At 42.1% G+C, this 26948-nt stretch overlaps 1 protein-coding gene across 2 annotated transcripts in view; it reads right to left on the reverse strand.

Moving 5' to 3' along the window:
- Nucleotides 1-3190: 3190 nt before the first annotated feature.
- The window catches only part of man1b1b (mannosidase, alpha, class 1B, member 1b), a 45999-nt gene continuing 22241 nt past the window's right edge, over nt 3191-26948 (reverse strand). For both annotated transcript variants that reach the window (XM_060907391.1, XM_060907390.1), the window contains exons 11-14: nt 12088-12208; nt 11640-11834; nt 6425-6556; nt 3191-4468 (exon numbers count right to left, since the gene is read on the reverse strand). In XM_060907391.1, coding sequence (XP_060763374.1) covers nt 4262-4468; nt 6425-6556; nt 11640-11834; nt 12088-12208 — 655 coding nt within the window. In that variant the 3' untranslated portion in view covers nt 3191-4261. The remainder of the gene's footprint in view (nt 4469-6424; nt 6557-11639; nt 11835-12087; nt 12209-26948) is intronic.

A 26948-nucleotide genomic window follows, 5' to 3' on the forward strand; every position in this document is an offset into this window, starting at 1 on the left:
TGCAGTCTGAACATAGTCTATTTCAGGGCCTGGGGGAAGAAAAGGGGAGAGGGAGGGGGAAAAACAACTGCTCCATCAGAGATGGGATTTTTTTTTTTTAATAGACAAGGCTATTCTGAGGCATATGTAATTTGCAGAGAGCAGGTGAAAAATGATTCAGGAAAAGGGATGACAAATGAGTCAGTGCAATGAAATTGAAAAGCTTAATTGCAAGGATTTTTTTTTTTTAATGATGCAAGATTAAAAAAAAACTTTTTTTCTCAATGTTATTGAATATTACTGTACCTTTTGTATTGAATAACAAGTATTGTCTCCTCTTTTTCTTACCAAATAGTTAATTTGTCAATGTATGAAAAGAAAACATACTTAAGTATTATTAATTCATATAAAATTTTGTAAACGAGTCTGCCTTGATTAGCAGTGCGCTATTTGCAGACTTGTGTAGTCTATGTTTATATGTAGGGCGGCACGGTGGTGTAGTGGTTAGCGCTGTCGCCTCACAGCAAGAAGGTCCTGGGTTCGAGCCCCGGGGCCGGCGAGGGCCTTTCTGTGCGGAGTTTGCATGTTCTCCCCGCGTGGGTTTCCTCCGGGTGCTCCGGTTTCCCCCACAGTCCAAAGACATGCAGGTTAGGTTAACTGGTGACTCTAAATTGACCGTAGGTGTGAATGTGAATGGTTGTCTGTGTCTATGTGTCAGCCCTGTGATGACCTGGCGACTTGTCCAGGGTGTACCCCGCCTTTCGCCCGTAGTCAGCTGGGATAGGCTCCAGCTTGCCTGCAACCCTGTAGAAGGATAAAGCGGCTAGAGATAATGAGATATGTTTATATGTAATTGAAATAAAAGACTGAGGCTGCCAGAGTGAAGAGAAGAGATTCAAATAAAAGACAAACTCCTGTCTCTCTTTCTACGAGAGAGTTCCAAAATGTTTATTGACAAAAGCTTTTCTTTTGCACAAGCTCACATTACACACTCTTAAAGCAATCAACCATGACAGATTCAACTGATTTACATCTTAATTTTTCTTCATTAGCATTGTATAGAAATTTCAATTATTCACTTCTTTCCGTCCCCCCTTAAAAAATATTTAATTCAGGTCTTTTTTCAAACAGCACTGTCTTTGGTCAATCTCTAGGACAATAATAATTTAAGAAACTTACACAATCACTGGCAGGGAAAAAAATACATACAAAGCCCTTAACTGTATATGTAAAATATGAACATTTGTATATTTTAAAAACGCATTACTACAAAATGCCTGTGAGCTGGTTTCAGTGATTTAACTAAAGGTCATAGATTCTATCATAAATAAGCACAAGAGATTTTAGTATTACAACAAATCTGTAAACACTAAAACGAGAGCCATATTCATGGGATATGTGACACTTCGATACAAAACACGAGTCTCAGGAATCAAAATAGACCATCATTGCTCAGTAAAGATTCAAAAGGCACAAGCAGAATAACGAGAGTCATAAATTCAGTCTTTTCAGCCCTTCTTGGCTTCGAGCTCTGGGTCAGACGAAAGCAACGGCTGTAACGAAGGAGATATAGCTACTAAAGCCACTGTGGTCTAATAAACAAAACAAGCAATCATGTGAATGAGGTGATGTGCCATTACAGATGTTACTTTAGTTACACAACGCTAATAACGCCTGATAAGAAATATAAGGAACTGTTACAGGAACCATAGAGTGGTGTGATGCACCAACTATTCGTCTTGCATCTTTTATTCCTCATCCTCCACCACAGCAACTTTAACTAAGAATACTTATCCATTTATAGTTACATTTACGTTAATGGACGACCATGAAACAAGCTAGTCTCGTCATGATGCGCAGCTTATGCTAAGTTACCAGAACACCAAAGTCTATCCTGTGTCTAAAAATGGACTTAAAAAAAAAAAAAACCACAACAAACTACTGACTGTTAGAAAGCACCGACACTGGAGACTCCTTCCAGAAATGCAATAATAACTGAATACATTACATTTGAATCTGCATATCAGTCTTAGACACGTACGGCAGCTGCTCCCACAATGTTACTATAGCAATAATGTGCGTTAAAGTGCCATTCCACCATTGGATGTATTCTTTGGCATAAAATACAATATATTTTATGACAACATGACTAGACAGAGAAATCTCATCTCATCTCATTATCTCTAGCCGCTTTATCCTTCTACAGGGTCGCAGGCAAGCTGGAGCCTATCCCAGCTGACTACGGGCGAAAGGCGGGGTACACCCTGGACAAGTCGCCAGGTCATCACAGGGCTGACACATAGACACAGACAACCATTCACACTCACATTCACACCTACGGTCAATTTAGAGTCACCAGTTAACCTAAGCTGCATGTCTTTGGACTGTGGGGGAAACCGGAGCACCCGGAGGAAACCCACGCGGACACGGGGAGAACATGCAAACTCCACACAGAAAGGCCCTCGCCGGCCACGGGGCTCGAGCCCAGGACCTTCTTGCTGTGAGGCGACAGCGCTAACCACTACACCACCGTGCTGCCCTTCAAAATGATATATCAAACATAATTTGACAACGACAAGTATATTAATTTTGCGACCAAAGTCACCTACCCTTTTAATTTCCGCGCGGTAGTGAAACATGATGTCATCGGCAGGTTCCCCTTCTTGTGTACCACGTGTCGGTCTATTTTTAGACCAGGAAACCCCCAAAGTGAGAGAGTCATTTCTCCTCGTATATGGGGGCCAAAAAAAAATTGCGAAAAATTGAGTTAATCTTTCAGTTAGCTAGATTTATTGGTATTAGCTAGATTTATTGGTATTATTTTTATCGCGTTCTATCCGCCATTGCTGATAATACGTGCCACGTCACGTGGTACACAAGGGGAACCTGCCGATGACGACATCACGTGCGGAAATTAAAAGGGTAGGTGACTTTGGTCGCAAAATTAATATACTTGTCAAAAAATTATGTTTGATACATCATTTTGAAGCTAAAAGATTTCTCTATCTAGTGATACCGTTTATACATGTCAAAATATATTGTATTTTATGCCAAAGAATACATCCAATGGTGGAATGGCACTTTAATATAAACCAGTGACTTGCTTTGAAGTCTACTGCAAACTACTGTTCTAGAAATTAAGCAGCGACACCTCCTAACCAATCAGATTTGAGAATTCAAGTGTTGTGGTACAAGGAAAACTAAGACTGAATGAAATGGACAGACCAACTTTATTACTATTCTAGTGAAGCTCTGGCTCCTTTTTCCACAATCTGGCTCCTTGAGCATGTAGTCATATGGCTTTGAAAGAACAACCATCACCAGCCAATCGTAGTAGGATTTAAACCCCCCCCCCCAAAAAAAAAACCGCAACAACAAAATATGGAAGTTACTCAAACCTTCTGTTCCAAGTTTGTTGTTGAATTGCTGGTCCATGTTTTAGGTGTAGACGACCACCTCGACTCTTGTGCAACTAGCATCGGGTAATATTACAAAATGAAAAATGTATGGGGAAATTTTTTACAACACAAACGTATTACTTTCCCTATATATCGGAATGGCAGTGATCTGTGTTCGAGTCAGCACAGATAAATAGGTAGCATATATCTATAAAGTGACGAACACTACAAACTGGAAAAGTAAGACGGTGACACAGGACAGGTTTGATCGCAAAGGGGACGGGGGACGCCATAAAGTGCTCACAGTCTACAAAAAAAGGTTCACAGTTTGAAAGTGAATTGAACTCTTGGACTGAATAAGAGTGCACAGACTGAAACGACTCAAGAACACGGAGGTGAACGACAGTGTAATTTGTGCCTGCCTCACTTCGTCCTGCTCTCATTGTGCTCTACAGTGCCGCGGCTTAAGTGATAACCGTATTGGAGCGGACTCTGAGGCCTCCTTCTCTGACGATGCGGGATGAGGAGTTCAGCACAGTTATGGTGGATAGGACTGATAATCCAAGCTTAGAGAATCGGATTTGTTCTCACTCGGCACTAATGAAATCGTGTACAGCGCAAATGAAAAATGTACTCCGTTTTAACAACACCCCACCCATCCACCTCTCACAGGCTGCTTCATCGGTTTGTACGTGTATCTTGTGACTTTAGTAAACGCTTTTAGAAATTGTCACCAATTAAATAAAAAGTCCAATTACAAAAAGATTCTTGTTCCCAAAAAACAGGAAAAAGAAAGAAGGCAGTTTCGATATCAGAGGAACTGACAAAGTCTTTCTGTAAAGGCCGGACAGACATGAGAGAAACACACACGCACACACAGTCCATCACTGAGCCTTCGGCCAGATGGGCAAAGGATGGGCCTCCGTGTTGAAGAGGTACGTGTCCAGGCTAATAAGGTCCAAGTTGTCTGAAAACAGCAGGTAGAAGTATTTGAGTGTCTCGCCCAGGAAGAAGCTCTCCATCTTGTCTCGTGGACTGGGAGACTTCGGGTCTCGTACGTTATTGATGGAGGTGTAACCACCAGTATCGACCTAAGAACACAAGCTTGAGTCAGAACTATAGAACTGTACATGTGTATAGAAGAACATTAAAGTGCATATCACGGGTAAATTCAGGAGCAAGATCAAAGTAATTCTCCTATTTTATATTAAACGTTGGTCAAATATCTGTCACATTTTGCACAATTTTTTTTTTTTACCTTGCGCAATACCAGAAAAATTCAGTTGAAATCAAGCCATTTGAGGCGAATTGGTCCGCCTCTGAAAAAACTTGATATTCGGATTTCCCAGCAAACATTGATTTTCGTGACGTCGCGTGCGGGACGCCTCCCTCTGAATCCTACATCAGCGCTGGTTTGCTTATGAGAAAACGACCTGGTGGTTTTCTGCAAACTTCAACGTTATCATGTAATTATTAAAATGGTTAACAGATGTATCGTAGGAGGGTGTAGCAACACCAATCATGATGGGATTAGTACTCATCGTTTTCCAAAAGATGAGACAATGAGAGAGAAATGGGAGCGCTTGGTCTACACAGGCTGTGCACTGAAACCGTGCAAAGCTCTCGCAGCCTGCTGGCGCTTCCGCAGGTGACGTCACGAATCTGGCTCCAGACTCCCTTGGGATTTTTCCAGACGCATTTTGTTATTTTATATTTTTTTCTGCTGTGGACAGATGGCCTTGTGCAAAATTACCCTTCTGGATGAGTGTGTAAAGGGACATACTTTCATATAAAAAAAAAAAAATAAAAAATAAAAAAAAACTGAAATTGGTCCAGGATATGCACTTTAAAAGCAGGGGATCTCACTTTTTACACACACACGCACACCACTTAAAAGAATTATGATATTCACAGTATAATAATTTAACATACAGGATGTCCAGCATCATAGGGTTACTCTTATTTATTTCATTTTCAAACCATGATATACCTGAGCAAAGAAGGAGGAATCCAAATCATTCTACAATCAAAAGATTTCGTGTATCGAGACAAATGGTGCACATATTGAGCAAGTTCTGTAAATAAAAAGCTTTTGTTTTGCCAACCCCCCCACATACAATGACTCTGGACTAACACGACACCCTGTACTGTAAATAATGCCTATTAAATGTGTAATATATTTGCAACACCCATATTTCTGGAGAAAACAGTTTAAAAAAAATTATGAATTTTACATCCATAGAACCCCCTCTTATTAAAATTGCTCTTACATTCCTGTTATCATCATATACACGCATAACTACTTAAAAAACAAAAAAATCATGGACCCTGTGGTTGTGCTTCACAGACCCTACTTTGAGAACCAAGACCTTAGTGTATTCAAAATGAACTAAAATTATAAAAAATAAATTCTCATCTCATCTCATTATCTCTAGCCGCTTTATCCTGTTCTACAGGGTCGCAGGCAAGCTGGAGGCTATCCCAGCTGACTACGGGCGAAAGGCGGGGTACACCCTGGACAAGTCGCCAGGTCATCACAGGGCTGACACATAGACACAGACAACCATTCACACTCACATTCACACCTACGCTCAATTTAGAGTCACCAGTTAACCTAACCTGCATGTCTTTGGACTGTGGGGGAAACCGGAGCACCTGGAGGAAACCCACGCGGACACGGGGAGAACATGCAAACTCCACACAGAAAGGCCCTCGCCGGCCACGGGGCCCGAACCCAGGACCTTCTTGCTGCGAGGTGACAGCGCTAACCACTACGCCGCCATAAAATAAATAAATTAATTTTAAAAAAAAAGCAAGCAGTGGGCTGTAAAAGATCAGCTCAGTGTTTATGCCAAAGGAGTAAAGTGCTGAATCGAAGCATGTGAAACACTGAGTAGATCTGTGCCAGAGAGACTGGAGACAGGCCCTCACACAGCTCCACACTCTGGCTGCCAGCCAATACAAGTGTGAACATTCTACTTTGTAGTATTTAAAAAAAAAAAACCCACACATTTTAAAATACACTCTGCTGTTATTTCCCGTCCTACCCTAGTGTATTTGTTGAAGTTCTGAAAGATCTCCCAACCCCAGGTCTGGTACTTCTTGTCCTTAGTGAACCGGTACAGGTAGAAGAGGCTTTCCACGGTTTCTGGCCGTAACAGGTTGTGTCGGTCTGCAGGCTGTGAACAATTTAAAAAAAATAAATAAATAAAAATTAGCAGCCCCAACACCCACAGACAAAACATTTCGCTTTACATTTACAACTCAATACCTAGCAGAAGGGCACTTTCATTTAATCCTCAGATTCTACAGTGGTGCTTGAAACTTTGAACCCTTTAGAATTTTCTATACATTTCTGCATAAATGACCTAAAACATCAGATTTTCACAAACGAGAATTCAGTTAAACAAATGAGACAAAAATATTATACTTGGTCATTTATTTATTGAGGAAAATGATCCAATATTACATATCTGTGAGTGGCGAAAGTATGTGAACCTTTGCTTTCAGTATCTGGTGTGACCCCCTTGTGCAGCAATAACTGCAACTAATGTCTCCAGTAACTGTTGATCAGTCCTGCAGACCGGCTTGGAGGAATTTTAGCCCATTCCTCCGTACAGAACAGCTTCAACTCTGGGATGTTGGTGGGTTTCCTCACATGAACTGCTCGCTTCAGGTCCTTCCACAACATTTCAATTGGATTAAGGTCAGGACTTTGACTTGGCCATTACAAAACATTAACTTTATTCTTCTTTAACCGTTCTCTGGTAGAACGACTTGTGAGCTTAGGATCATTGTCTTGCTGCATGACCCACCTTCTCTTGAGATTCAGTTCATGGACAGATGTCCTGACATTTTCCTTTAGAATTCGCTGGTATAATTCAGAATTCATTGTTCCATCAATGATGGCAAGCCGTCCTGGCCCAGATGTAGCAAAACAAGCCCAAACCATGATACTACCACCACCATGTTTCACAGATGGGACAAGGTTCTTATGCTGGAATTTTTCCAATAGCCTTCTGGCTTGTCCACGTGACCTTTAGCAAACTACAAACGAGCAGCAATGTTCTTTTTGGAGAGCAGTGACTCACTCTTTGCAACCCTGCTATGCACACTATTGTTGTTCAGTGTTCTCCTGATGGTGGACTCATGAACATTAGCCAATGTGAGAGAGGCCTTCAGTTGCTTAGAAGTTACCCTGGGGTCCTTTGTGACCTCGCCGACTATTACACACCTTGCTCTTGGAGTGATCTTTGTCGGTCGACCACTCCTGGGGAGGGTAACAATAGTCTTGAATTTCCTCCAGTTGTACACAATCTGTCTGACTGTGGATTGGTGGAGTCCAAACTCTTTAGAGATGGTTTTGTAACCTTTTCCAGCCTGATGAGCATCAACAATGCTTTTTCTGAGCTCCTCAGAAATCTCCTTTGTTCGTGCCATGATACACTTCCACAAACATGTGTTGTGAAGATCAGACTTTGATAGATCCCTGTTCTTTAAATAAAACAGGGTGCCCACTCACACCTGATTGTCATCCCATTGATTGAAAACACCTGACTCTAATTTCACCTTCAAATTAACTGCTAATCCTAGAGGTTCACATACTTTTGCCACTCACAGATATGTAATATTGGATCATTTTCCTCAATAAATAAATGACCAAGTATAATATTTTTTGTCTCATTTGTTTAACTGGGTTCTCTTTATCTACTTTTAGGACTTGTGTGAAAATATGTTTTAGGCCACATTTATGCAGAAATATAGAAAATTCTATACATGCTCAGTTAATGAGTACAGGGCTTTCCTCAAAGGGCGGATACCGGACGTGGGCACCACGCTGTTATCTGCACAAACACTCCACCCCCCCCCCCAACTGAACAATGCATAGTACTTTCCGCACCTAAACATCACCTATTCCCCTCTGAAAATGAGTAATAACTATAGACCCCTTCACAGTAAACGTCATTCATATGTAAGCGGAAATTGTGCGCGCAGCCTGGACCCAAAAAAGACTCAGAAATGCCTAGTTGTTGTGTTTTCGGGTGTCAGAATCGTAGCAGTGATGGGGTTAAAATGTACAGAATTCCAGCAGGATCTCACCCATTCCAAAAAAAAAAAAAAAAACCCGCCGACGTCTATGGCTACAAGCCATCAAACGTGTAGACTGGGATGAAAGCACCATCAAAAATGCGTGGGTTTGCAGCACCCACTTCATCACAGGTAAGATCAGGCTATTTATTAAATCTTTCTTTTTTATTCTTTCTAGTCTTCGTTTATTGACGTAGCAAAATACTTTGGTAACGTTTGTCTGATTAGCTGGGTCATAGTTACACAATGTAATGAATATTGTTAGCACGTTAACTTAGCTTTGCATGCAATTTTGTTTGTAGGAGAGGTCTCGCTTGACTCAAGCAGTCCAGATTTTGTGCCATCATTATTTGTGTATGCCGAAAATCACAATTTTAAAGCGAGGATGGAAAGGTAAAATTGTGTGCCCTCACTCTAAATGCCAACTTACGTTGACTGCTCTAACCGAGCTCCCGCCCCGTTCAGTTTCATTTCTGCTCTCTGCCTCTCGCTTTTTACGCAGCTCTGATTTCTCTTAGCTGCACTCTTTACACTATCATTCCTTTCATGCCATTACCTCCTGCAAATTGCTGTTTAGTGTTGGTATTTGCTGTTGTAGCTAAAGCCACATTGCCATCACATCACTGGTATAATTTGATTAAAACAAAATGAATATGAATGTCCCATTGTTAATCAAGTTGTACATTAGAGGTCTGCGCGGGTCGGATTTTTCAGTCCCGCTCCCGCCCGCAAAGAATTATGATTTTCAGTCCCGCTCCCGCTCGCGCCCACAAAAAAATTATGATTTTCAGTCCCGCTCCCGCCCGCAAATCCCGCATGATGCAGACGTTCGCATTATTTCTCAGGAAAGTTCTTGTCTTGACACAGCGTGATGGTGCCCCGCCCCCTACTTTGAGTAGATTTCGGCATAAATATCTACAGCTCATGTTATTATTTACCTTGTTTTGGAATTCAGCATGTACTCTCTCTAATAACAATAATTAGTGCTGTCAAACAATTAAAATATTTAATCGCGACTCACACTTTTATCATATGAGAAACCATTGCAATTCTCTGATCAGCATAAAGTGAATGCGCTTGCTTTGTAGCAATGGCGTTTTTTTTTTTATTGCAAAGCAGAGCTAGTAAGAGAAGTGAATTGATTTACTGCTTGAGTTAGTCTACAACTTTAGTCAGAGAGACAGGTTACACAGTGACGGTAGGCTTGACTCAATGCTATCCCAGAAATCCTTCCTGTAATATGCAAATTTGGCCGCCTCTGATTGGACAGCCAAATTTGCATATTACAGGAAGGATTTCTGGGATAGCATTGAGTCAAGCCTACCGTCACTGTGTAACCTGTCTCTCTGATTAAAGTTGTAGACTAACGCAAGCCGTAAATCACTTTACTCACGGTTCTCTTGCTAGCTGGGTGTGAACTGCGAGTTAGTAGAGTGATCAAAGGATTTCCCGTTAGGGGGATCAATGGCAAATTTAAGATGCCATTCCACTGGCAATCTGACTCTCTCTGCAAATTTAGGCATCTTAAAATGTTTTTATTAATGCCAAATAAAATATCCAGCACAAATTATATATGATAGACATAAATTAGTAACTTATGCATTTTATTTCAAACACATTTTTAGTTAGCAGGACTGCAGCTTCTCACCGTTCCCGCCTGCGCCACATATGTGCACTCCTGCTCCCGCCCGCGCGCGCATGTGTGCACTTCCGGTCCCGCCCGCGCCCGCAATGAGCTTTCAAAATTTGTCCCGCGCCGCACTGCTTTGCGGCGGGTCCCGCGAGTCCTGCGGGACTCCCGCGGGAGTGCAGGGCTCTATTGTACATGCCCGCACAATCATATGCGTCTAAAGACTTGTAGGCACGAAGTTTTTCGTGGGTGTACACTGAAGTCTTGTCAATAAGGTACGAGTATATATCTGGCCATTGTATACCAGGGAACTTACTAACACCGTCCGTCCACTCTTTAATTAAATACGGATCCGGTAGGCGATGTCCACTTGTTAGAGTTAACTTATTTATGTAGCATTCTCGATCTTGTAACGACAATTGTTTGGCATAATCTGACAGCTCATAATGCCGGTCTATGGGCAGCGCCATTGTTTCTGGGTCCAGGCTGCGCGCGCATCCTGGCAACGGTCGGTTTGTTTACAAACATGCGAAGGGGTCTATGGAAATGGGAAGATATTGTAATATATATAGGCTGGTACTCAACCCAGAAGTGAAAATAAAGGGCTTCACTGTGTGAACTGACTCATTCGCAACCATTCATAAACCACATTCTTGGCACTGGTCACTAGATGGCGATATTGTGATTTGAGCACGATTCCCTATATTGTTCAATATTATGCATGTTTTGTTGTGCAATAAAATTAAATATTTCTCTGAATTGACTGTTTCCAATGTTTTCATTTCATATCCAATTTTGCCACTTGCATATCTGACAAGGTAAAGAAACAGCAAATTTAATAAATGTCGAATTGTGCTGAAATCAGCCCTCGATGCCCCCAGAATGCACCATTTGAAGTCTCCGATTTCAAAAATTTCCAGGGCAGCATGCCCCCGCACCCCCCCTCGTAGCTGGCCCTTACAGGTTGGGCTCCGCATCAGTAGCGCCGCTATGATAAATTTTTTTTCTGGGGAAATCCCTGAAGTAGTTATTATTGCATGGCTTTAATGAATACTTGATTCTGATTGGTCAATTGCAGCATTCTCTGATCTGTTATTTCCATATCACAGACTATTGCAGAGCAATAAAATCATTTTTAAAATCCAACAAAATTTTGAAATCGATATTGTCTCTCAAATTATTGATTTCTTTAGTAAGTAGCTACGTAATAAACAGGATAAATGTACAGCGATTTAGTCGTTATTGTGAAATAAACCCCTTCATGATGATTCAAGTCCATCATTGTCCTGCATCATCCTGCCAGGGTTTATTTCGTGATGAAGCCCAGATCGTTGTACATTATCGCTTACAGAAACTCCGGCACAGTGCGAGAGCTGAAAATTATTTGACTCATGATGGCTCTGAGCACTGAATTAAATACACACATCATTGCAAGTGATGTTAGTGTTCACTTTATACTTTAACCTGGGCATCGAAAGTGCTGCAATTTTACAAGTGTGGGCTGTAAATTAATTATTTTTTTAAAGCTCTAAAATCAAGCTCACTTTCACATCCACATCCTGCACGCTGCCCGCCTGCATGTTGAAGTGCACAATCTCAGGACTCAGGCCTGTCTCCATCTGTGCGTACATCTGGTAGCAGGTCTCCATCAGCTGCTGTGCCAGCTCCATGTGCTCGACGGGCAGGCCGTTGTGCACCCCCAGGGCCAGCGTGCCAGGCAGGAAGCACACTAAATGATCCTGTGGGAAAGAAAAAGAGAGAGCGAGATACAATAAACGCTCTATTTATGGAGAGCAGCTTCTATGGAAGGCCTCTAATCTCGTTTATCTGCCCCCCCACTAAACACAACTGAAATGGGCTGTGAACATAAAGACATTAGAAACTAATACAAAAGTTCGACTTACAGGCAACTTCTAAAATTAGAAGCATAATTAGAAACTTCATTTGTGTGTCAAGCTCCCTTTAGAGAGAGAGAGAGAGAGTCCCAGTTACCATCTTGGGGCTGAAACGTCCGTGAGACAGCTCTCCTACAAACGTAAGGCCAAGAGGAGACGACTTCTTCAGCAGGTTCTTTTTAATCCCCTCCACTGCCTGCATGTAGTCCTCCAACAACCTGGAGACATCAACAACGTAAACATATCAGCAGTGTTCTGACAGTTTTCATAGTTATTTTTAGGAATGTGCTGCATGGGGGAGAACAAGATGCCAGATTCTGAAAAGGTACTGAAAAACACAGACTAAAATAACACTCAAGACATCCTCCTGACAGCCTGGCTGTAATATGTGGCAAGGCAGTAATGATGATGATGATTTTATTGTCATTGCCTATTAACATACAATAAAATTTGCTGTCTCGCTTAAAACAAAGCGGGGGGGACCCACTCACAACCCGTACCCCATTCACTCACATTAAAGTGCATATTCTGGACCAATTTCTTTTTTTTTTATATGAAAGTACGTCCCTTTACACACTCATCCACAAGGGTAATTTTGCACAAGGCCATCTGTCTACAGCAGAAAAAAAATAAAATAAAAAGCGCCTGGAAAAATCCCAACGGAGTCTGGAGCCAGATTCGTGACGTTACCTGCGGAAGCGCCAGCAGGCTGCGCGAGCTTTGCACGGTTTCAGTGCACAGCCTGTGGAGACCAAGCGCTCCCATTTCTCTCTCATTGTCCGGTCTTTTGGGAAGCGATGAGTACTAATCCCATCATGATTGGTGTTGCTACACCCTCCTACAATACATCTGTTAACCATTTTAATAATTACGCGATAACATTGAAAAATTTGCAGAAAACCACCAGGTCGTTTCCTCAAACAAACCAGCGCTGACGTAGGATTCAGAAAGAGGCGTCCCGCACGCGACGTCACGAAAATCAATGTTTCCCAGGAAATTCAAATGCAAAGTTTTTTCAGAGGCGGACCAATTCGCCCCAAATGGCTTGATTTCAAATGAATTTTTTCTGGTATTGCGCAAGGTAAAAAAAAATTGCAGAGAATGCAGAATGTGACATATTTGACCAAAGTTTAATATAAAATAGGAGAATTACATTCATCTTGCGCCTGGATTTACCCGTGATATGCACTTTAAAAGAATGTCAGCTGAATGAGTAATAACTATAAAAATATAAAAACAGACTATAAAATATTTAAAAAAAAAAAAAAAAAAAAAAAAAACACCCGTATGCAGTTAATTACGGCCCAATAGTTAGAGAAGCAGCTTTGGGACCAAAAGATCGCCGGTTCGATTCCCTGGACCAGCAGGAATGGCTGAAGTGCCCTTGAGCAAGGCACCTAACCCCAACTGCTCTGGGTACATTGTGCATCGCTCGGGATGTGAGCGTCTGCTAAATTCCTGTAACGCAATTCATGTATTACGATTGCACTTGAGGTAAAATTGTGGTGGCGGCAGTGGAGGGGTAAGAGTTAATAGGCATGAAATAAATAAAAGCGCCATTCCACATTAACGTCTGCTACATGTTGCCTCAGTCTTCATTCATTCATTCATCTCTAGCCGCTTTATCCTTCTACAGGGTCGCAGGCAAGCTGGAGCCTATCCCAGCTGACTACGGGCGAAAGGCGGGGTACACCCTGGACAAGTCGCCAGGTCATCACAGGGCTGACACATAGACACAGACAACCATTCACACTCACATTCACACCTACGGTCAATTTAGAGTCACCAGTTAACCTAACCTGCATGTCTTTGGACTGTGGGGGAAACCGGAGCACCCGGAGGAAACCCACGCGGACACGGGGAGAACATGCAAACTCCACACAGAAAGGCCCTCGCCGGCCCCGGGGCTCGAACCCAGGACCTCCTTGCTGTGAGGCGACAGCGCTAACCACTACACCACCGTGCCGCCCAGTCTTTATTCATTGCTCAATTAAATAAATGTGATTCAAGTAGGCGCAAATTCAAAAGCAGAAATATTCAGTTGTGAAACAATTCATCTTCAGCAAAAACTTTCCAGGAGCCACTGAGCATTGTGCATTACTGCTGCAGCCACAGTTATAATGACTTGGACTGAACGCATCTGCACAGTTTCCACCTCTCTCGCGCCGATATTTATTATACACTGCCATGTTGTTTCATAAGCCCAGGGTTCCTACAGGTTTCTTCAAGTGAAATTCAAGGCTTTTTAAGACCATTTATACACAAATTCAAGACCTAATTTTGCAGCTGATTTCACCGGCAAAGAAACATCTCAAAGTTGTGTTTACTTGTTTCTCAAACAAATGTGAAAATGTGCAAAGGAGGATGAATAGTGTAACCTTATTGCATCACAGTACTGAGTACTCACCGTACACCACCACAATACAAAAATCACGTAACGTTCAGCAGGCCACGTTTTATTAATGACACATTTCATAAGCATTACTTCACTCTCCGCGAGACCAAACTTTGCGATGTAGGCTGTCTTGTCGGCACCGCATCTGAAGCTCTGAGCGATATCGGAGTCCGGGAACATACACCTTAACAACTCCAAGATACCCTCGTTCGAATTATAGGACTGATGTTGCGCAATTGTGTGTAGAGTCCACAACACCTCCGCTTTCGTTGTTTGTGTAGACCCAAATGTTGTGTGCAGATCTACTCTTGCAGTCGTTACATGAGGGACTACAGTGGGGCAAAAAAGTATTTAGTCAGTCACCAATTGTGCAAGTTCTCCCACTTAAAAAGATGAGAGGCCTGTAATTTTCATCATAGGTACACTTCAACTACGAGAGACAAAATGAGGGGAAAAAAAAAATCCAGAAAATCACATTGTCTGATTTTTAAAGAATTTATTTGCAAATTATGGTGGAAAATAAGTATTTGGTCAATAACAAAAGTTCATCTCAATACTTTGTTATATACCCTTTGTTGGCAATGACAGAGGTCAAACATTTTCTGTAAGTCTTCACAAGGTTTTCACACACTGTTGCTGGTATTTTGGCCCATTCCTCCATGCAGATCTCCTCTAGAGCAGTGATGTTTTGGGGCTGTCGCTGGGCAACACAGACTTTCAACTCCCTCCAAAGATTTTCTATGGGGTTGAGATCTGGAGACTGGCTAGGCCACTCCAGGACCTTGAAATGCTTCTTACGAAGCCACTCCTTCGTTGCCCGGGCGGTGTGTTTGGGATCATTGTCATGCTGAAAGACCCAGCCACGTTTCATCTTCAATGCCCTTGCTGATGGAAGGAGGTTTTCACTCAAAATCTCACGATACATGGCCCCATTCATTCTTTCCTTTACACGGATCAGTCGTCCTGGTCCCTTTGCAGAAAAACAGCCCCAAAGCATGATGTTTCCACCCCCATGCTCCACAGTAGGTATGGTGTTCTTTGGATGCAACTCAGCATTCTTTCTCCTCCAAACACAAGTTGAGTTTTTACCAAAAAGTTCTATTTTAGTTTCATCTGACCATATGACATTCTCCCAATCCTCTTCTGGATCATCCAAATGCTCTCTAGCAAACTTCAGACGGGCCTGGACATGTACTGGCTTAAGCAGGGGGACACGTCTGGCACTGCAGGATTTGAGTCCCTGGCAGCGTAGTGTGTTACTGATGGTAGCCTTTGTTACTTTGGTCCCAGCTCTCTGCAGGTCATTTACTAGGTCCCCCCGTGTGGTTCTGGGATTTTTGCTCACCGTTCTTGTGATCATTTTGACCCCACGGGGTGAGATCTTGCGTGGAGCCCCAGATCGAGGGAGATCATCAGTGGTCTTGTATGTCTTCCATTTTCTAATAATTGCTCCCACAGTTGATTTCTTCACACCAAGCTGCTTACCTATTGCAGATTCAGTCTTCCCAGCCTGGTGCAGGTCTACAATTTTGTTTCTGGTGTCCTTTGACAGCTCTTTGGTCTTGGCCATAGTGGAGTTTGGAGTGTGACTGTTTGAGGTTGTGGACAGGTGTCTTTTATACTGATAACGAGTTCAAACAGATGCCATTAATACAGGTAACGAGTGGAGGACAGAGGAGCCTCTTAAAGAAGAAGTTACAGGTCTGTGAGAGCCAGAAATCTTGCTTGTTTGTAGGTGACCAAATACTTATATTACCGAGGAATTTACCAATTAATTCATTAAAAATCCTACAATGTGATTTCCTGGATTCTTTCCCCCCATTCTGTCTCTCATAGTTGAAGTGTACCTATGATGAAAATTACAGGCCTCTCTCATCTTTTTAAGTGGGAGAACTTGCACGGTGGTGGCTGACTAAATACTTTTTTGCCCCACTGTACACTAGCAACGGGCTGGCTGGCATTAGCCATGCTAGGTAGTTGACTAACGTTGACTGCCACTTCGGCTGGCCGAAAAACACTGGCGATGGAAGGCGTTCGCTGTTTCTCTTTCATACATGCTATGCGTTTTGATGATTTCGCGTGCGATTCTAGCACCTTCACGCCCATTGTGCTGAGTTTAAACGCCCTTTTACACACACAGCAAAACGCCTCGAATACATTGCCATCGACAGGTTTTACCCACTCACGAAATGAAATATGATGCCTCCATGCCTCGTTAAACTTACATTTGCCCATTTTTCCATAGATAGGCCTATATGTAGGCTATAGACTTTTCGTTTATACTTTTAGACTTAATTCTCCAGACTTTCCTTTTACCACGCGCCAAACAAGTTTAGGGATGTGTGTTCAAAGAATTTTGCCCTCGGGGTGTGCGTGCAATAGCATGGTTCCGCCCACGGCTCCAGTTCCGCCACTTATTTACTTAGGCCACTCATTTTTTATTTTTAGGTTCACGGATCCACCGACGCGAGATAAAAACTACTGCTGAAAAAAAAAGTCTATGTGCACTTTTTTTTTTTTTTTTATTTGAACCGCCGAAACTTACAATTAGTAGATTCATTTTTTTTTGACAACGTAATAGCTTCCTTGTAACAGCATTATATACCCAGTACTAATAGATCTACTGCATTTGGCGGGAAAATTCCCACTGGTAATACGAGTATACATTTGCGTTCGGTACATATCCTACCATGGTCACGGTGTGTAATAATCTAACCGCAGATGACTTGCAAAGGGTCAAGGTCGGTATCGGAAAAAAAAGCCTTTCCCAGTTAACACTGGGGAATAACATGTTGTAAACACTGTTCGTTGTAAATTTCCGACTGGGATACTGGCAATTACCATTGGGAAGTTGCTTATCGAATTCACCAGCATGATGGCAAAATGGCTTCAGTCAGTTCTGGTCGTTATGTCAGCATTTCATGCGGAGATCGCAAATCGTTTCATCGAGTGGATTTGTTAAGTGGACAGAACGTCGGTGAATACATATTGCAAGAATTAAATGTAAGCAAAGAAATGATAAAATGTGTGTACGCTTCCACGAAGGAGGGTAGATCCGATACCGGTACTAGAGCAGTGCTCGACATGCCAGTGGTAACCTTAGTCAGGGACTTTGACTGCTCCTATATTACTGTTGAGCTTGAAGACGACGGAGACAGCACAGGTGCTATCGAATGTGAACTGGACGTCAGACATCCGTCAGCACTTGATGTGCTCATGGCAGCATCACGCTCATACGACCACTTGCCTTCACAGAAGTAAGTACTGCCTGGGAGTACTAATCAGTGATCAAAACCATTCACTATATATCTATAACTTAGTACAAGCATTATATTTTTCTAATACAAATTAGAGCTAGATGGTCTAAATATGAAAGCGTGGCAATAATTCAACGTATTATCGCTCAGTAAATATTGTAATGTTTAATATATTATAGCAGGGCAAATGCCCCAGACCGGCCAGGATAGGCCGTCGTAAGGGGACATTATGCCCAACTTTTTATTTTCTGAATAGAATTTAGAAATACCCCCATCCGGTTTCTCCCAAATCTGCAGGTGATTTCATCTCCTAATTAAAAATGCCTTGAGTCCATACTGCTAAATCAGTTTTATATTTAAAATAAACACATTAAATCTTCAATATAACTCCAGTAAGATATTTTTTATATATTATTCATGATTTTAATATGAAATATTGATATTTAGGAAAACATAATTTGGATAATATAAGGTAAATATACAGGTATGGTAGGTTTTTTTTCTTGTATTGGTAGCAATCCTATCTAGTGCTGGTTTTAAACACAAGCTTGCATGTAGTACTAGTCTGTAGATGGAATGACTGAATGTGTCTCTCTCTCTCTCTCTCTCTATATATATATATATATATATATATATATATATATATATATATATATATATATATATATAAAAATACATTATACACACACTGATTCTATGAAATACATGTATTTACATATCAAATATTGATAGCTCATGTACACTGCTATTGAATATCACTGTAAATGTTGATAATATTCATTACTCTTTAAATATTTGTAAAATATCAGTTTAACATTTTACAATTATAATCCATTTAGCTTAATGGTGTAGTTTACTGCACTCTGAATTTTTCATATTTTTTTTATATATATATATATATATATATATATATATATATATATATATATATATATATATATATATATATACATATATACACACACACACACCGTATTTTTCGGACTATAAGTCGCACTTTTTTTCATGGTTCGGCTGGCCATGCAATTTATACTCCGGTGCGACGTATACATGTTTTGTTTTGTTTTTTTCACCGCGGAATAACTGGAGCTGATGCTGAGTCTGACGACAGCCACGCAGAAGAGGAAACGGTGCTTCATCTGCCGCTGGAGGCAGAGTTGTTCAGAAGCGACACCGAGGATGAGGAATTCAATGGATTTGCTGATTTGGAGTGAAATCATCAGCTTGATAAACTTGATTGACCTGTGTTTTATTATTAATGATAGGCCTATAGTTATTTAAATAAGTTATGTAGTGATTTTAGGCAGTGCTTAATTTGTGAAGTGGGAGGTCCCAGAACGCAGGAGGTGGGTGGGTCCGGCGACTCAAAAAAAAAAAGGCGGGGGATGGTTTACTATAACTTTACGCACATGCGCTTATTGTGTGTGTAAAATAATAATAATAATAATAAGACATTATGATCTTAGAAAACGCTTTAGTGACAGACAGTAATATGTCGTATTATAAGATATTAATTTTTATTAGTCTATATATTAAAATTATATATTACATTTATCTTCTAAAATAACAGACTGTACTCATCACAACCGGTTTATTTCACCATTGGAGATCAGATCACACAAGACATGAGTTAAATGACTCATTTTAAGGATTTAAGTAGGGGATTTAAAAGCGGTTTTTTTTTTTTTTTTTTTCACTAGACGGTTGTTTTTACTACCGTACCTGTCTTTGGAGATGATATACCTATAGCCTACTTGACCTCTGATTTGATGAAATAAAATTCGACAAAAATGAAGAATGACACTCCTCGATGATGACTACAGCTTTAATAACACAGATGAAAGAGCCATGGGGAGATAATAAGCCCTACCGGTAATATTCTAAAAGCAAACTGATTAATGCATCAGTAATAGGCTACTAATATTAGTTATAATAATAATAATAATAATAATAATATAGGCTATTAGTAATAACGATAGTGATAGTATTAAAGATAGTAGTAGATATTTAAAATAATCAGACTAGGCTACTTACAGGGCAAAGGGCGCGTTATCACTGCTCAGCTGTTCGTTTATTAAATAAACAATGCAGTCGCGCAGTAACCACGCGCCGCTTATCAGATACAATCACAGATTCTATGGATAGAATAACCCTTCAAAAATGTGCGACTTATAGTCCGGTGCGACGTATACATGTTTTTTTCGTCTTCATAATGCATTTTTTGGCTGATGCAACTTAAACTCCGGAGCGACGTATAGTCCGGAAAATACGGTATATAATTTCATTTTTTATTATTTTATATTTATCATACAAATATAACAGAATCGATGACTCATGGCAATTGGATTTAAAAATTATGTACTATTTAGAAACTTAAATGCTATGTTGAATATATAGGCCTATCAGTACTATAGATATATCAGAACATAGTTGTCTATTGAATAGTGATTGCAAGGAATCGGATATTGTGAATGTGTATGTAACTTTGATATGTGATTTAGAATGATTTTTTTTTAAATATATATATATATATATATATATATATATATATATATATATATATATATATATATATATACATACACATACACACACACACTGCTCACAAAAATTAAAGGAACACTTTTTTTATTGGGCCTGGCATGAAATCAGTTAAACCTGTCTGATAATTTTCTGGTTAGTTAAGCAGCTGAGGGCATCGTTAATCACTTTCAGCTGTATTGGTGTTCATGGAATTAACAACAGGTGCACCACAGTGGCAACAATCAGAAAACCCTCAAAACAGGACTGGTTTTACATGTGGAGGTCATTTCAAGTTTCTCCCTCTTGATCTTTTTTGGCTGATTTTTCACTCGTGCTGGTTTTGGCTTGAGTAATTATCTCTACTGGCAGTATGAGGCGATTCCTTAACCCTACAGAAGTTGCACAGGTTGTCCAACTTCTCCAGGATGGCACATCCACACGTGCTGCAGCAAGAAGGTTTAATGTGTCTCCCAGCACAATCTCCAGAACATGGAGGAGATTTCAGGAGACTGGTGGTTATTCTCGGAGAGCTGGACAGGGCCATAGAAGGTCCTCAAGCCATCAGCAAGACCGATACCTGCTCCTTTGTGCAAGGCGGAACAGGCTGAGCACTGCTCGAGCCCTACAGAATGACCTCCAGAGGGCCACTGGTGTGAATGTCTCTACCCAAACAATCAGGAACAGACTTCATGAAGGTGGCCTGAGGGCCCGACGTCCTGTAGTGGGCCCTGTGCTCACTGCCCAGCACCGTGGAGCTCGACTGGCATTTGCTGAAGAAGAACACCAGAATTGGCAAGTCCGCCACTGGCGCCCTGTACTTTTCACAGACGAGAGCAGGTTCACCCTGGGCACCTGTGATAGACGTGAAAGAGTCTGGAGAAGACAAGGAGAACGTTATGCTGCCTGCAACGTCGTTCAACATGACAGGTTTGGTGGTGGGTCAGTGATAGTCTGGGGGGGCATATCCATGGAGGGACGCACAGACCTCTACTGCCTAGGAAATGGTTCTCTGACTGCCATAAGGTATCGAGATGAAATCCTTCAACCCATTGTCAGACCCTACGCTGGTGCAGTAGGTCCTGGTTTCCTCCTAATGCACGACAATGCACGGCCTCATGTGGCAAGAGTATGCAGGCAGTACCTGGAGGATGAAGGAATTGAAAACAATTGAATGGCCTTCACGATCCCCTGACTTAAACCCAATAGAACATGTGTGGGACATTATGTTTCGGTCCATTAGGCGCCGCCAAGTTGCTCCTCAGACTGTAGAACAGCTCAGGGATGCCCTCACACAGATCTGGGAGGAAATGCCACAAGACACCATCCGTCGTCTCATTAGGAGCATGCCGCGACGTTGTCAAGCATGCATACAAGCTCGTGGGGGCCACACAAGATACTGAAAAGCATTTTGAGTTGCAGAAATTAAGTTTTTGAAAAAATGGACTAGCCTGCCACATCTTCATTTCACTCTGATTTTAGGGTGTCTACACAATTGAGCCCTCTGTAGGCTGAAAACTTTTATTTCCATTAAAAGACTTTGCATCCTTTTGTTCCTAAGACATTGCCCTGTCGATATTTGTATAGATATCCAACTTCATATTGAGATCTGATGTATCTAATGTGTTTCTTTAAAGTGCTCCTTTAATTTTTGTGAGCAGTATATATATATATATATATATCTCGTCTTCTTCCGCTTTATCCGGGACCGGGTCGCGGAGGCAGCAGTCTAAGCAGGGAAGCCCAAACTTCCCTTTCCCCAGACACCTCGGCCAGCTCCTCGGGAAGAACACCGAGGCGTTCCCAGGCCAGCCGAGAGACATAGTCCCTCCAGCGTGTCCTGGGTCTTCCCCGGGGCCTCCTCCCGGGGGGACATGCCTGGAACACCTCCCCAGGGAGGCGTCCAGGAGGCATCCGAAAAAGATGCCCGAGCCACCTCAGCTGATTCCTCTCGATGTGGAGCAGCAGCGGCTCTACTCCGAGCTCCTCCCGAGTGACTGTGCTTCTCACCCTATCTCTAAGGGAGCGCCCAGCCACCCTGCGAAGGAAACTCATTTCGGCCGCTTGTATCCGCGATCTTGTCCTTTCGGTCATTACCCAAAGCTCATGACCATAGGTGAGAGTCGGAACGTAGATCGACCGGTAAATTGAGAGCTTCGCCTTTTGGCTCAGCTCCTTCTTCACCACAATGGACCGGTAAAGCGACCGCATCACTGCGGAGGCTGCACCGATCCGCCTGTCGATCTCACGCTCCATCCTTCCCTCACTCGTGAACAAGATCCCGAGATACTTAAACTCCTCCACTTGAGGCAGAACTTCTCCACCAACCTGGAGAGGGCAAGCCACCCTTTTCCGGTCGAGAACCATGGCCTCGGACTTGGAGGTGCTGATTCTCATCCCAGCCGCTTCACACTCGACTGCAAACCGCCCCAGTGCATGCTGAAGGTCCTGGTTTGAAGAAGCCAACAGGACAACATCATCCGCAAAAAGCAGAGATGAAATCCTGTGGTTCCCAAACAGGATTCCTTCTGGCCCCTGGCTGCGCCTAGAAATTCTGTCCATAAAAATTATGAACAGAACCGGTGACAAAGGGCAGCCCTGCCGGAGTCCAACATGCACTGGGAACATGCACTTTATATATATATATATATATATATATATATATATATATATATATATATATATATATATATAAAAAACATTTTTGTTGTAGGAAAGTGGCTACCCAAAAGGATGTTGTGTTCAACACATTACTGGAGAAGATGGAGTATGGGCGTCGGCTTCCTTTCAACTCAGGTGGAGGGCATTGGCCGAAATGTTGTAAGCACACTCAAGTGTGCTATGGCTCCTAGATACCCATCGCGAAACCATCAAGGAAAGGGCTATTGTTTTACCCTTCGAAGAATTTACAGGGTACAACGACTACAAAACGCAAAAAAAAAAAAAAAAAAAAGTGTTGCATGCGGATGAACTGAAGCAGAACACTGATCGTTTGTGTGAACTCTTGAACCATCCGTGGTTTTCAAACAAAAATTTCCAGGATTTCCAAAGTGAAATGTCCAAGCTTGTTCAAGGAATGAAGTCATATCACGACTATCTTTTGTCAAAAAGAAAGAACAGCATCCAACCACGCATCTCTTGAACCAATCAGAGCCATGAAAGACACCTGGACTCTGCGTCATCTTCCTGCCTCTCTGGGTCCAAACAGTTACACCAAAGTTGTGGATGTAGTCCAGAATCTTCATACATATTGTCCAGCATCACTACTGGACCTGGAACCTGAAGACAGATATGAACGGCGACAGTGGTTAGAAAAGCTATCACTTCCCTTTCCAGCCACGTTGTACTCCTACCACCATGGCAATTCTCTAGGAAACAAACTTCCTATGGCAGCGATCTGGAGAGAAAGATGATGAAGATACTATCAAAGCTGTAACTTCACTAAAAGAAACAATACCCATCTACTCGACACGTGCAATGAGGAGAGAGAGAGTTCACAAACCGGTACCCCTCTGTTAAACCAGCACTTCTAAGGTCAATGTACAACTTTTTGAGAGAAGACGCATCAGCCCCAGTAAACGCAGCAACAGCCAGTGATGATTATCGATTAGAGGAGTGTCTGCTTGCTGCTGATGATCCAGATCTTGTGTATGATTTGCGCCGAAATAATGGAACAGAGTGTGTGACACTAGATATGACCCATTCTGGGAAGAACTCCAGCGATACCTAGACGAAAAGGCTGCAGTACATGAGCGCCGACAAGCAGATCATCTATACTTACCATTTGCTGTGTCTGTTGATTCCTTAGGCTGCTGGGCCATAGAAGGTTCACGCTGCACGCTGCATGCTGCACGCTGCACGCGTGTAAAGAAAAGTGGACAAACGTAGCATGACTTGCTCTGGGCCATAGAACGGCGTTCACGTTGCACACTTCACGCGTGAAGCGTGAAATGAACATGCACACTTTTTTTCTAGGCGTGAAGATGGAAATTCCAGTCAATGCATGCGGTCACCGCCGCGCCAGCCAATCAGAACGGGTCTAGGGAGATAACTCTATGCTTTCAGGGGAAAACTTCAGAAAAAATATAATTGAATGGTATAATTGAAAAATAGTTCTTCATCGGGATTGTCAAGCAGATTATAGAATGTTCGGTGAAATTCACCACGGGTTTCTCTCAGAAGGAAGTGTTCTCGGCTCCAAATTCTGTTCCTTTTTCTCTTCCTCTGTCTCAGTAAAAGCAGAATGAGGCAATCGTCGTCATCCGAAGAGTCCATATTGTTGGTTACTCGGTCAAAGTAGAACAGGCGCAATACGTGAACATCCAAGCATGAAGTTTAATGGCCCAGGGTCCGGTTCTTCACGTGAACGTGTAGCGTGCAGCATGCAGCGTGAACCTTCTATGGCCCAGCTGCCTTACGCAGAGAGATCACTAGCAGATTACCAGATGATACACCTATACCATCAGCATCATGGTTATGGTTCAATTTTTGGCCTCGCAATCCCTACACATACTCCGCAATGGCATACACTGGAAGATTCAGAGTAAAATTTGCCATACAACAGCGACTTGCTAGAGCACAGCATGTAGATGCCCATTATACAGGCTATCAGTTCAAACTGATGGAGATGGCCGTTGAGTGGAAAGAGCATTCGATGATGGTATGTGTAGATGATAAAGCAGTTGTGCCCATAGGGGAACCAACCACACCTATATCGACTGGAGTGCGGCCTCATAAGAGCTTAGTGCCTCTAAACACAGTTTTAGCAGCAACGGATCATGATTTCCATGTTGCAGGTGCAATACCATCGGTTCTCTTTCATGTCAACATACCTTCAGATCCACGGGATAGTTTTCATCGGGGTAAAATACATGTAACTGTAAAGGACAAGGTTTTCCAGCCGTCGAGTCCTATGAGGCATGCAGCAGAAAATTCAAAAATATTGAGAGAAATAAGTACAGATGATGGTCTTGATCTTGATTCACCAATACTCCTTCTGTATTCAGATGGCGGGCCAGATCATCGCACCAACTTCAAGTCTGTCCAACTAGCTGGCATAGCAATGTTCATATCCCTTAACCTTGACATGTACATTGCAGTGAGGACTGCACCTATGCAAAGCTACGCCAACCCTGCTGAAAGATGCATGAGCTGTCTGAATTTCGCCCTGCAGAATGTCTCCCTCTGCAGAGAACTCACTGATATTGAGTTACGTCTGAAGTCTCTTACCAGCCTAACAGTTGCGGAATGCTGCTGAACGCGACCCTAAGATAAAAAGATGCATACCTTGAATCAGTTAGCCCTGTTATAACAATCCTGAATGAAAGATTCAGAAAGTTAGTGTGGCAGGAAGAAGTAGTGGAGGTACATCAGCCTGCAGATGAAGAGTCCATACAGTCAATGAAGGAAATGCTCAAACTACTTGATGAGAATATCCAAGCAGATGCATTACCAAACGATTTGAGCAAGTTTCCTCAACTGAAGGATTTCATGGATCACCATTGCAGATGTCGACACTATTCATTTCAAATCAAGAAATGTACCAGACAAGAATGTGCTTATTGCACACTAAATCCGCCAAGACTGTCAGATGAAATCTTTGAGAAGCTCCACTACCTACCTGATCCAGTCCTTGGAAAGGATGGCGACACATACCTACCTTTTAATGAGGTGGATGGCAAAGATACAAATGATGATTCACGACCCAGTTTGCAGTCCAAACCACAACCGACAAAGAAAGAAAAGGCATCCTTGTAGCAGATAAAGTCCGTCAAGTAGTTGTCTGTGCAGAATGCCGAAAACCAAGAGTGATTTACTCGAGAAAGAAACTCTCCGCAAGTGACGAAAAGGATGTCAGTAGAATGAAGGGAGGGTCTACGTTTGTGGCAGTCCATTATTTGAATCTGGTCCCCTCAGTGACCAGATTGTGGTTAGAGAGGGCATTACGTGTGCTTCTCCAGTGGAAACAACTTACTACGCGGGGAAAAACGGCTTCTTTTCCTGATGTGCGTTTCCACTGTGCTGACCCTGAAATTGCTTCAACAGCAGCAGTGCAACAAAAAAAGGAAGAATACGGCATAGTGAGGCCTATCTGCATAAACTGCCTTGTGGCAGGAAAGGAAATTGTCTGCAGGAATGCTGTTAAAGTAGTCAGAAAGAAAAGGATGAGAGTCCAGTTTTGGACATGAACTGACTTTTGCAGATCTTTCGATTACGTTCATTATGTCTTATATTAAATATAGTTAGTTTTTTTTTTTTTTTCTTTTTTATCAGACATCTAATTTATTGGGTTTGTTTACCTGACATGTTTCGACGTACAACTTCCGTCTTCCTCAGAGTGTCACCGGATGTTAATTGGTGACGCATCTTTTATCAGCTGCTGTTTCTGAAGGCGTGGCCTTCCTGTCTGGTTTGACAGGTCGGTCACGCCTTCTACTGTCTACAGCAAGACAGTAGAAGGCGTGACCGACCTGTCAAACCAGACAGGAAGGCCACGCCTTCAGAAACAGCAGCTGATAAAAGATGCGTCACCAATTAACATCCGGTGACACTCTGAGGAAGACGGAAGTTGTACGTCGAAACATGTCAGGTAAACAAACCCAATAAATTAGATGTCTGATAAAAAAGAAAAAAAAAACTAACTATATTTAATATAAGACATAATGAACGTAATCGAAAGATTAAGAATTAGTTACGGAGACGAAAGCATCAAGGAGTTTCGCCGCCTAGAGCGATTGACACGGAAACGGGCACGCTACAGGAATCACCTGAGATTCAATCTGCGCT

This window comes from Neoarius graeffei, chromosome 24 (genome assembly GCF_027579695.1).
Source record: "Neoarius graeffei isolate fNeoGra1 chromosome 24, fNeoGra1.pri, whole genome shotgun sequence".
Taxonomy (NCBI): domain Eukaryota; kingdom Metazoa; phylum Chordata; class Actinopteri; order Siluriformes; family Ariidae; genus Neoarius; species Neoarius graeffei.